The following is a 13,712-nucleotide window of genomic DNA, read 5'->3' as shown; positions in this document are numbered from 1 at the left end:
GTCAATCCAACCAGATCTGTTTATTAAATGGGTTAGGTTCAGGTTGAATATTTAAACCCGAAAAAAACCTGTTTAACCCATTTATTAAATTTAAGACGGATCAACATTTGCCAAATACTTCGTAAAACTAAGATAATACCAATTACCATGTATTGAGGGATTTGTCAGCTGAAGATGATTTTCAATAAAAAAGGAAGTTGTCCCACATCGGCTAAGGGATTCGTCAGCTGAAGATGACTTTTAATAACAAAGGAAGTTGTCCCACATCGGCTATGAAAGATACTAATAAAAGAAAAATTCTTTAAATCACTTCCACAGATCTCATACCAACTTACGCAGCCACGCCGTGAGCACAAAGCGAACTATTCTTTCGCCTTTTACTAAAGAATACCGTGTGCTCGCTGCATTAAGTGGCATACGTTTATTTTTGGAGGAAGCCTTTAATTAAGGTTAAATGGGTCAAATGACCTGAAATATATGAATTTAATGACCTAAAAAAAAAGTAGGTTAAAAGGGCCATTAGCAGGTTGATCCGATATGCTACAGATCAGGTCGGTGTTTCAATTTTTGACCCATTAATTAAATGAGTCAGGTTCATATTAAGGGTTTATTGACCATTATATATGATCCGAACCTGAAAATGACCTAACCCGACCTGTTTGACACCCCTATCTGCTATATCTGATAAAACAATCGGTAATTATTTTTTGTAAGTAAATGAGCATACATCAATTAAAAACCTGACTATTAACTTATTTCGATATTGACCCGATCAATAGTTATCCGTAACCGATAACTACTCGAAAAATAAAGCTCGAATCCGATCTGTACCCGAAAAAACCGAACCAATTAGTAATCGATGACAACCCGAGACCGATTGACACTCGACACAAACTTCAACCGAAACCGAACTGATGCTAACCCGATAGCTTGAATAACCGATCTCTAACCGAACCGTGACTAACCGACTCGACCCGAGTGTAACCCGTTGTAACACACAGCCTAAAAATAACCGATCCGAAATGCAACCGAACCGAATAACACCCGTCCGAAACCGACCCGATCAACCGAATGAACACCTCTACTCCTACATTTCAATTTTGGTACTATTTATTGTTCAAGTTTATATTGCAACTAATATGTAAGTTAAAATATAATCAAGATATAAAATGAAAAAGTAAAGTTAAACGTACCATAGTTAAATGAACAAAATAACACATTAAATTGCGTAAAAAATCAAATATAGTAAGTATAATGAAACGGAAGAAGTATGTTAGAGTACGTATACTCCCTCTGTTATTTAATATTGTTCGCATATGCCATTTTAGTCATTCAACTTGTTGTTTTCATAGACAATATTTCTATTTATGTGATAGTCTCTAGACAAAATTATTTTATTTATTTTTATTTAATATTTTGATAGTATATACTTATGGTCATTACATATTTTGGTCTTTATATTTTTATCTCACTAATTATTTTTATATATTTTAAATATTTATGATATTTATTTTTCTTCCACCAAATTTGTTATTCAATAAATTAATATATCCGCCATCTAAAAAATTATATTTTTAAATTTTTGTGAATGATTTTTTGTGAAAACAACTTTATGAAAAGAAGATAATACTCCCTCTTATTCACCTAATATGTCTTATTTGACTTTTTACCATTTTTATAAGTAGTGAAACAGGACCACATATGAAAGAAAAAATGTAGTGTTTTTAAATTTTGATAGGGGTAAAGTGGGATTAATAATTGTAAAAGTGTGAAAATATTAAGTTCAGTAAGAGTAAAGTTGATAAAAATAATATATCAAAAATAAAAATGAGATATTTAAAGTGACTTGATCCAACATGAAAATAAGAGTTTAACATGGAGGGAATATAATTTAGAGTGGGGTCTTCAAGTTGACTACTAAGATGAATAGCAGGAAACGAAGTCAACACGCTAATTTCCAGTGAGCATATGAGCAGTTGCGATGAAACTCACTTTTGCATACTTTTCAACCATGCCAATGAGTAAATGATAAAAAAAATGCATGTTTGAGAAATCACAAAAACAATACTACCAAAGCCTTAATTCTTAAAAACTATGTTTAACTACATAAATTAATATATTTTGTTTTAATATGAAGGAATTTTGCATGTGACATTTCAGGCAATTACTAAATAAACTTAGAAAAAACATTACACATAAAATAATTCTAGTACTTTTTATTATTTAATAATTTAATTACAACTTTTTTAAATAATAGCCCAAATTTAAATTTCTCATTCAAAAAAGGAGTATTGATAATTCTTAGCTTTATATATTTATCATATTTCTTTATTGCAATCGGGCATTAATTGACAAATTAAATGATTAAACAATATTAATTGCCAAATTTTTGACTTTTTGAACTCTTTTGTTTTCCAAATCCTAAAAGATTACGCATACGTATATTGTATTGGACTAAGATTAACTATTAGATTGGGCTATATAATTACGGCCTTTTTATTCATAACCTTATATTTTCTAAATATGGATGGTTAGGAAATTCAGTTGGTATTGGACGAGACGGCCTCATAATGAGACGGTTAATTTGGGTTGGTTCAATTCACGTATGTGACAATCTAGATATTTTTTTTTTATATTCTGGGCATTTTTCAATTTTGATCTTAAAAGGTATCAATTTTGACCTTTAAGATATCAATTTTCAATATTAATACCTTTCAGGTCAAAATTGATAAATGCCAAAAAAATTAAAATATTGTTACACGCACGTAAAAAGGCCCGGCCCACACTTCATCTTAACTTGCTATGATCTCGTCTAAGTTTTGGGTAGGAAATTTATGTAATGTGTTGCAAACCCTAACATATTACTAATGTTTAAATCAAATTTATGGGTAAATTGTTTTATAGTCTTAGTCCACTCTAAAATTATGTGCAATGATATTTATATTTCTTTATATTCTAATAATACTTAATTCTATTTTTGAAATAAAAAGTTACATACTATTTAAGTGGGAACTATGTGGATGAAGACTTTTTAGCAACTGAATAAAGTTAGTCAACTTTGATAAGTCTTTTAAGTATTCTAACTTGTAAGTCATGTTGTGGTGTTATCTCCTATTATTTTTGTTTTTAAATATTTAAGTGATAGAGATATTTACATAAGAAAATGTAACTATTATTTGCAACTATAATAGACGGAGAAAACAGTTAATGAAGCAACTTAATAATTCCATTACAAGTTGGTTTGACATGTTTATTTAATTTAATTAGTTTATATTCAAATATCATTCCGCTGATTTTGAGTAATGTTTAAATCAAAGTTACAAGTAAGTTTTCTATAGACGGCCTAAAATAGTCTAAAAAAGCGTGCAATAATATGTATATGTATATATATATATATATATATATATATATATATATATATATATATATATATATATATATATATATATATATATATATATATATATATATATATATATATATAGGAGGGATCCAATGAAAATGGGTTGAAAATGAGAAGGGTAAGAAGGACTCTACACCCTTAATTTTACTAAAATAAAAAAAATATATGGTCATGATTGAGCCAAAAACACCTAATTGTAAAATTAACTATATTACATAGAAAAGTAACTATAAAATAATTTTTGTAAATGTTGTTAATTTATAATATAGTATCTTTTTTTATATATAGTAACAAAACAAAATCAAACAAAAATTCTTCTCCTCCTTCTCATTTTAAAATCTTTCTTATTTGATCCTATATATATACGTACTTCTTCTATTCTGAAATACTCGCTACATTTTTATTATTGACACTATTTATTGTTCAATCTTATTTTATATATTGCGACCAATATATAAGAAAAAAATATAGTCAAGTAAAATCTTATTTAAATCGTTTAATCGCATACTCTCACAATATTAACTTTTTATAATTTTTATATTTAAAAGTTGATGACGACAATGACTTCACCATCAAACGTCAAATAAGTTTAGCACTCAAAAATCAACTTGCATGGAAAGACAAAGAAGTTTCGGTACATCATGATTCATTAAATCATTATGAATACAACTTTTTCTACCGATGACCATATAACGACTCCCTCATTTGCTATAATTTTAACGTATTTTTATTTTTTGTTGATTTTCTCGTTTTATATTTTCTTAAAAGGATATATTATTTTTTTGGAAATAACATACTATTTTTTTAATCACATTATATATTTTAATTCTTTTTAAAACTTATTTATACAATGTAATTTTTCTTTATTTAATTTTTACTAAATATTCACCTTTTCTTAGAAATGCCTAACTATTTTACCGTTTTATTGTATTGAAGACATTTAAAATCTTTACTAGTCTACATTCAAATAAAAAAATTTTTGGTAGGAAGTATTGTTTCAAATAAAAAAAGTAAAAATAGTCTTTAAAAGGAGAAACATTTGCCTAGCTCGCTCAAGGATTACAATATAAAGTTTAAGTTGGATGTTTATGTTGCGTCGAAGTTTAGGAAACAACTAATGTAAGTTATTGATAAATGAAAATAATAATTAAATAAACAAGATAAGATTTAAGGTGTTCCACCAACTTTGGGCTTCATCACCAACTTTAAGAGGGAGCAATTAAATTAGAATTTTAAATTATATATTGAAAAAAAGATATTCTTGTGAAATGTTATTAAATTTTTCTTGATGTAAAGTTTTTTAATATATAATTTTTATAATTTTTCATGATGTGTAATCAGAGATATTAAGACTTAAAATTAGCTAAAAATATGTATAAAATATAGAGTGGACAAATATAAAAGAACGAAAGAGAAATTAAAAATGAGATGTTTAAGGTGACTTAATCCAATAAGAAAATAAGACACTTAAAATGAATAACAGAATAAGTGGAAATATAATATAGTGTGGGGTCTTCAAGTTGATTACTAAGACCTGCTGGAAAATACATGTTCTACTCTAATGACGCCAATTTCGAGTGAGCATATGAGCAGTTCGACGATACTCACTTTTGCATACTTTTCAGCCATGCCCATGAGTAAATTTTAACCCAATTAGATACAAAAAAAAAAAAAAGAGAAATCACGAAAACAATAATAAATTATTAAATATTGTATTTGAGTACATAAATTAATATATTTAACTTTAGTGTCAAAGATTTATGCATGTGATGTGACCTTTCAGGCAATCACTAAATATATTTAGGAAAGCATCACACATAAAATAATGTTGGTACTTTTTATTATTTAATAATTTAATTACATTTTTTTAAAAAAAATAGCCCAAATTTATTTCTCATTCAAACAAGGAGTATTTGATAATTCTTGGCTTTATATATTTATCATATTTCTTTATGGCAATCGGGCATTAATTGACAATTAACTGATTTAAACAATAATAATTGCCAAATTTTTGACTTTTTGAACTCTTTTAGCATACCCAATTCCTTTTGGATCTGTCATCTGTTTTCCAAATCCTAAAACATTACGCATAAGTATATTTTATTGGACTAAGATTAACTATTAGATTGGGCTATATAATTACGGCCTTTTTATTCGTAATCTTATATTTTCTAAATATGGATGGTTAGGAAATTCAGTTGGTCTTGGACGAGACGGCCTCTAAATGAGACCGTCAATTTGGGCTGGTTCAATTCGCGCATGTAACAATCTGGACATTTTTTTTTTCATATTCTGGACATTTATCATTTTTGATCTTAAAAGATATTAATTTTAACCTGAAAGATATCAATTTTATCAATTTTGACTTTAAAGGTATCAATTTTCATTATTAATACCTTTCAAGTCAAAATTGATAAATGTCCAAAAATTAAAATATTGTTACACGCACGTGAAATGGCCCGGCCTACACTTCATCTAAACTTGGGATGATCTCGTCTAAGTTTTTGTGTAGGAAATTTAGGCAATGTGTTGCAAACCCTAACATATTACTAATATTTAAACAAATTTATGGGTAAATTGTTTTATAGTCTTAGTCCAATCTAAAATTATGTGCAATGATATTTATATTTCTTTATATTCTAATAAATTACTTAATTCTATTTTTGAAATAAAAAGTTACATACTATTTAAGTGGGAACTATGTGGATAAAGACTTTTTAGCAAGTGAATAAAGTTAGTCAACTTTGAAAAGTCTTTTAAGTATTCTAACTTGAAAGTCATGTTGTGGTGTTTTCTCTTATTATTTTTGTTTTAAAAATATTTAAGTGATAGAGATATTTACATAAGAAAATGTAACTATTATTTGCAAGTATAATAGACGGAGAAAACAGTGAATGAATCAACATAATAATTCCATTATAAGTTGGTTTGACATGTTTATTTATTTTAATTAGTTTATATTTAAATATCATTCCGCTGATTTTGAGTAATGTTTAAATCAAAGTTACAGGTAAGTTTTCTATAGACGGCCTAAAATAGTCTAAAAAAGCGTGCAATATATATATATATATATATATATATATATATATATATATATATATATATATATATATATATATATATATATATATATATATATATAGGAGGGATCCAATGAAAATGGGTTGAAAATGAGAAGGGTAAGAAGGATCCTACACCTTTAATTTCACTAAAATAAAAAAATATATGGTCATGAATCATGATTGAGCCAAAAACACCTAATTGTAAAAGTAACTATGTTACATAGAAAAGTAACTATAAAATAATTTTTTAAAATGTTCTTAATTTATAATATAGTATCCTTTTTTGTATATATAGTAACAAAACAAAATCAAACAAAAATTCTTCTCATCCTTCTCATTTTAAAATCTTTCTTATTTGATCATATATATATATATATATATATATATATATATATATATATATATATATATATATATATATATATATATATATATATATATATATATATATATATATATATACACGTACTTTCTCTGTTCTGAAATACTCGCTACATTTTTATTATTGACACTATTTATTGTTCAATCTTATTTTATATATTGCGACCAATATGTAAGAAAAAATATAGTCAAGTGAGATCTTATTTAAATCGTCTAATCGCATACTCTCACAATATTAACTTTTTATAATTTTTGTATTTAAAAGTTGATGACGACAATGACTTCACCATCAAACGTCAAATAAGTTTAGCACTCAAAAATCAACTTGCATGGAAAGACGAAAGAAGTTTCACCGATGACCATATAACGACTCCCTCATTTGCTATAATTTTAACGTATTTTTATTTTGTGTTGATTTTCTCATTTTATATTTTGTTAAAAGGATATATTATTTTTTTGGAAATAACATACTATTTTTTTAATCACATTTATATATTTTAATTCTTTTTAAAATTTATTTATACAATGTAATTTTTCTTTACTTAATTTTTACTAAATTTTCACCTTTTCTTAAAAATGCCTAACTATTTTACCGTTTTATTGTATTGAAGACATTTAAAATATTTACTAGTCTACATTCAAATAAAAAAATTTTTTGGTAGGAACTATTGTTTCAAATAAAAAAAATAAAAATAGTCTTTAAAAGAAGAAACGTTTGCCTCAGATCACTCAAGGATCACAATATAAAGTTTAAGTTGGATGTTTATGTTGCCTCTAAGTTTAGAAAACAACTAATGCAAGTTAATGATAAATGAAAATAATAAATAAATACATAAGACAAGATTTAATGTGGTTCTCTTTAAAATTATGTTTTATTCTCTTTGATGAAAATGTAATTGACTTCTTCAAGGATTTTTTATGGAAAGATCACAGAAAATATTGGGAAATAATATCATCATCGATTAAACTTTTTGACCGATGACCATAAGTGCTCCCTTATACGTTATTTAGTTATATTTTATTTAAAGTTATTTTTTTATTTTGTATATTATTTTTATTTTTAGAAATACACTCACCACTTCATTTTAATATTATTCATGTATTTTAATTTATCTAATTTTTATTGATATAATTTAATCTCTATATTTATTTATTTTTCAAATATTCATTTTTTGCTTAATAATATCTCACTTTCTTAATGATGTTAAATTAAAAGGACAAAAAAGTAATTAACTATTTTACAATTTTATTATTTGGATGACATTATACGGTTTATTTCAAATATGAAAGAAATAAAATAAGTAGAATAATTTCAAATAGAATAATAACAAAAGAAAAATATTTTTTGGTAGGATCTATTTTCAAATAAAAAAAAAGTTATTTTTCATTCCTAATTAATCTTCCTTCTCTTACCTTCTCTATAAAAACACTGCAATATTGAGTTCTCTTTTTCATATACTTCCTTCTCTTTCCTTCTCTATATTGAGTTGTCTTTTGGTATTATTTCTAATTGTCTTCTTTTTTCTTTATTTATACTTCAGTGGTCTCACACTGCAATTTTTTAATGGCTGAGGTATGTTATTTATGTTCTGTTGCTCTCATAACATTCATTCTTCTATTTTATTGATTAAGTTTGGTATATTTTATGCTTAAAGGAGAAATTCAAACATGAGTTTCATAGATATATGATGTATATGAGTTAAATTTATCAAGGTGGGATTTATAGAGGTATTTATTTAGGTCATCGGATTAATTTTAGGTCACAAGTTTTGGGTCGATTTAAGATCGGGTCTTGTGTTCATATTGATGTTTACCTAATTTTAAATTCATTTGAAAGTCTATTTAAATCGAGTTCGATTACAAGGTCGATTGGTCGGATCTATTTTGACCGCGTTTCAAATCTTATAAGAACTTTAATATGTACTTTTTGTAATATTAATTCTTTTTTCATTGTTTTTTATTTTTTTGTTACTAATAGACTGTGTATATGTTGGCTGTTGCTGGTTTTATAATTAATGTGGAGCGATTAATATTGATGCTTGAATGATGTCGGTCCGATTCGCATAATCTAAAATGATCTTAATTCTTCAAGAATTAAAAACTTAGCTAAATATGCCATGTTTATTAAAAAAATAAAAATAAAAATAAAAATAATAAAAAAAAAAAGGTGAATATGCTATGTGCCTTCTCTTGGCATGATAAGATCTAAAGCCAGTTTTGAAAACCAAAAGTGAATCACAAGTAGATCTGCTATTTGATTTAAGATATTTATATGGGTTGGAATGGGATAGACTCCTATTTAAGATAGTATAATAGATTTTTCCATAAAACAAAAAAAAACTTAAATATAAATAGTAGTGTTGAACTTAAATCTTATGAATTTAATTTAAAAGGCATTTCTATGTGTTTTTTTTTTTGTTTAAATAGTCTTTCTTTTCAACGTTTAGTTGGATTTTAATCATCCATTTGATATTTACTTTTATAATCAAAAATTCCTAATCAATCACTGTGATTTGTAAATCACCACAAGAAAAACAAAATTAATATAATAAATTAAATAAAAAAAAGATAAATTAAAACAACAGAATTCTCACCATATTAAATCCTACCACATAAGGTTGATTTTTTAACATCACAAATAACCTTTATTTACTAAGACCTTCTCCTTTTGATATTACTATATATATCAAATCCTTTTGATAGTCAATCAAGAAGCTCTTTCTTTACAAAAATGAGCAAAATGTTCAATCTCTCATGAATAAATGAAACGTTGGCCCGCTCCAGACGGTTAATAGGTTGAATTTTTAGAAGCAAATTTTTATATGTTTTTTGCATCATTCGATATTTTGCAATGGGCTGATTTTTTGTTTTGGTATTTAATTATTGTCATTTCTACTTAGGTAATTTTCTCATGACTAATATTCAATTCACTTTTTTATGTTACTATTAAAATTTAATTAATAAATTAAATTGAATAATTATAAACTTAATAAATAAAAAATTTAAGTACTTTAAAATATTAAAAATAATAATTTTTATTCTGACAACTAATTTTGCAAAAAATGTGCCACGCATTATTTTTCCTTGTATGCAATACAAAATGTGAATGAAGAATCAAATTATTATTCTCTACTATTGAATGTATTTGTCGCATTTGTTTTTTGGATTCCATTGATTAATCACTTTTAATATATATTATATTTTTAATCTTTAAATTAAAATATAGTCAAGTGAAATCTTGTTTTATTCATTTCAATATAAATGTTATTTTCAGGTATTTATAATTTTTAATTATATACAATTAGAAAAATGTAAAAATAAAAAATATATTAAATAGAGTACTAAAAGTAAATGGATAATAAAAAGAAGTATTGAATATGTTTCATACTTCCCCTGTTCTACAATTTTGTCTTACTTTCTTTCTTTTATATTGTCTCATCAAATTATCCTTATTTTTAATTTAGCGAAGATCCAAAATAACTATTTTTAACATTCATCCATATATTTAACAAAAGATTTCCGATGACATTTACGTATGTCTCTACTTTCCCATGAAATATTACTTTACTCATTTTTCTTAATTGCCATTGGGGCAAAATTGGTGGGACGAAGAAAGTGTATTGCTATTGTTTACCTTAGCTTTTCTAATAATTATTGTAACATGCTTTGGCTGGATACTTACTAGTATCATATGAATCAGGGGCTACTCCCGAAATTGGGTTCTTTGAACGACTCCATTGTGGTACAAAAGTTAGAGACCCTGGAAGAGAAGATGAAGAGACTAACTGCACGAAAAGATGATATTTGTGCAGAATGTAATCAAGCTGAGTTACAAGCTGGGAAAAGAAAAAGACAAGAAGTTATTGATTGGTTGGATACTTACAAACTCAAAAGATCTAAGTTTGAAAGTATTGTGGACGAATTCCAGAAATCAAGAGGGTTTTTCACCAATATGCAACTCAATGATCGCATAAACGTAATGACAAAAGAGGTTGATGATCTTTTTCAGGTGAGTGACTTTCCAAATGGTTTGGTACTCGATGATCCTAAGACTAAGGAAGTGCCATTTTATCCCGAACCATTGTATGGTGAGCTTTTCCAGAAAAATGTTCGAATGATTCGAGAATGGCTTGATGATCATCCTTTAGCATATTCAATTGGGGTTCTTGGTATGGGAGGTATAGGGAAGACCACGCTCATGAAAAACATATACAATCAGCTACTGGGTGATTACAAATCAGGGCGTGTTATTTGGGTAACAGTTTCAAGTGATTGCAATTTGTACATGTTACAGGAAAAAGTTGCAAAAGAGATTGGTGTAGAGCTTTCTAGTAAGGTACATACTGATAAGAGAGCTTCTGAATTACATCATTCTTTTGTCATGATGAAGAAGAATGTGGTGCTTTTTCTTGATGATGTGTGGGAAAAGTTTCAATTGAGTTCTATTGGCATTCCAAATAAAGAGAATGGATGTAAGATTAACATCATCCTTAGCACTAGAAAAGAAGACGTATGCCGAATGACGGGGTGTAAGAATTATGTCATTCGAGTTCAAGTTCTTTCAGAGCATGAGGCATGGGATTTGTTTAAGAACAAGCTCGAGACTTATGATGATCTTTGTTTTGAGGGCCAAGAAATAGCAAAATTAGTGGCTAAGGAGTGTGCGTGTTTGCCGCTTGCAACCATTGTCATAGCTCGTAGTATGATAGGCGTTTTTGACGTGCTAGTGTGGAAAAATGCTTTAGCTGAGTTGAAAAATCCAAGTAGGGTGCATGAAGACATGGATGAAAAGGTGCTTCAGAAACTAAAATTCAGCTATGATCGCCTCAATAATGAGCTTCTAAAACAGTGTTTCTTAAGTTGTGTGCTATATCCAGAAGATTTATTTATATTTAATGAAGCTTTAATAGAGTATTGGATTATGGAAGGAATGTTGGATGATAAAGGGAGCAGGTTAGAGAAAAAGTACAAAGGCCATGACATCTTAGAAAAACTAAAAAACTCATGCTTATTGGAATATGCTAGAGATGACTGTGTGAAGATGCATGATGCGGTGAGAGAAATGGCTATTTCGATCACAAATTGTTGTCCACGTTTTCTAGTAAAATCAGGAAAACAATTGCAGGAAGTACCAGAAGAAGGATTATGGAGTCGAGATCTAGTGAAAGTCTCACTGAGCGACAATTATGACATCACAGTGATTCCATATGGTATGGCACCTCGGACTCCAAATCTCACAGTGCTCAAGCTTGATCACACTTCTTTAACGAAGATCCCAGAATCTTTCTTTGATCATATGAGGGCTCTTAAAATTCTTGATTTGTGTAATACTAAAATTAAAAGGGTGCCAGAAGGTATTTCAAAGTTGGAAAATTTAAGGGCACTCTTACTTCATGGCTGTTCGGAGCTAACTTATTTGCCATCACTGGAAAAGCTTACAAATCTAAGAGTGTTGGACTTGGATCGCAACTACAAGCTTGAAGAAAATGTGAGAGGAATAGAAAGATTAGAGAAGCTAGAGAAGGTATACTGCCGTTGGATTATAAATGATGATATGACTGGTTTTAATGGGCTTATACAACGTTTACATCATTTAAGTTGCTACAGGTTCTGGCTTACATCACATGATCATTTTGATGTCAACGATAGTCCATTCAATAGAATATCGTGGCTTACAGGATATCAAGAAAGTGAGAGGATGGTGTGTATCACAGGTGTAGAATTTGGAGAGGAGACAAGTCTACTTCCTACTTCAATTGAGGTGCTTTTAATTGACGAATGTAATATAAAGGGGAAAAGAGCATTGACAGATATTTCCCCCTCCTTGGTAAACCAGGTTATCATAACAGAATGTATAGGGTTAGAATATATATTTACCGGGACGCAACAACTAGATAGCCTTCAAAAATTACAAATCGATGAGTCGTCTGATTTGACAAGGATAGTAGAATTCTGTAGCTGCTCCTTTTTCCAACTTGAAGTTCTACATATATTCAAATGTCCAAAACTAAAGGAGATGTTTCCATTCAGCAAGCATTGGAACCTCCCCAACTTGCGCTCCTTAATGGTGAGTAATTGTGATTTATTGGAGCGTATATTTGAATCAAACAACGGTACTCTACCCAATCTTGTTCTTTCTATTCCTAGATTAGAACTACTACTTTTAAATTGCCTACCAAAGTTGCACTGCATATATGAGGGGCTAATTGTTTTTTATTATAAAAAAAGGGTACTCTACATAGATGAATGTCCAGAGTTGCGGGTGTTGAATGATATAAAACACATAATATGCCCTGCATCACCGTCTACATTAGCTTCCATTTCCAAAGATGCAGAATTTTGGGAGATCTTTCAGCAGTATGAACCCCTAAATGTTACCCAGATTTCTCATAAAATCAATGAAATTCTCGAATGGGATGCAGCTTTATCACTCTCCCTTTCTTAATTTTCAAGTATGTACGTTGTGAAGTAATAGCAGATATTGTATTTTAGATTAACATATTATTTGAAACTAAGTTTGTCAAGTAATATATTACTGTTGGAAGGTGTGATTATGAACTTGAATTTTTCATAGAAAATCTTGGATTTGAGTGATGTTTTACATCTCAAAGTGATGATATTCAAAACATTGCCATAAACTTGTTGCATTTATTTATTTATTTTTCAATTTCAATATTTATTTTATTTATTTTTTCAATTCTCAACTACAATTAAATTCCATTAAATTGCAATTTTTAATTAATTTAGCCTCCTGAACATCAAATCGTATTGCCAAAATTATTTTTTCAAACAATAAAAGATAAAAAAAATAAGAATTTTGATAAAATCGAAATTTGATATCCAATATACGATCTAAGGTAAATCGG

The 13,712-nt window shown here is 27.8% G+C and overlaps 1 protein-coding gene and 1 non-coding gene across 2 annotated transcripts; both read left to right on the top strand.

Annotated features, from left to right (window-relative positions):
- Positions 1–337: 337 nt before the first annotated feature.
- Positions 338–453, top strand: LOC130809530 (U5 spliceosomal RNA). Its single transcript, XR_009040834.1, has one exon. It is a non-coding gene; the product is annotated as a U5 spliceosomal RNA (small nuclear RNA).
- A 7,809-nt stretch (positions 454–8,262) lies between these two features.
- Positions 8,263–13,484, top strand: LOC130807828 (disease resistance protein SUMM2-like). The gene is made up of 2 exons (XM_057673175.1): positions 8,263–8,419; positions 10,547–13,484. The coding sequence occupies exons 1-2, from the start codon at positions 8,411–8,413 to the stop codon at positions 13,289–13,291; spliced, it is 2,754 nt and encodes a 917-aa protein (XP_057529158.1). The 5' UTR covers positions 8,263–8,410; the 3' UTR covers positions 13,292–13,484.
- Positions 13,485–13,712: the final 228 nt, after the last annotated feature.

The sequence above is a fragment of the Amaranthus tricolor genome, chromosome 3 (genome assembly GCF_026212465.1).
Source record: "Amaranthus tricolor cultivar Red isolate AtriRed21 chromosome 3, ASM2621246v1, whole genome shotgun sequence".
In the NCBI taxonomy this organism is placed as follows: Eukaryota; Viridiplantae; Streptophyta; class Magnoliopsida; order Caryophyllales; family Amaranthaceae; genus Amaranthus; species Amaranthus tricolor.
Note: the sequence above shows the minus strand (reverse complement) of the source record. Positions and strands in the feature narration are given on the sequence as shown.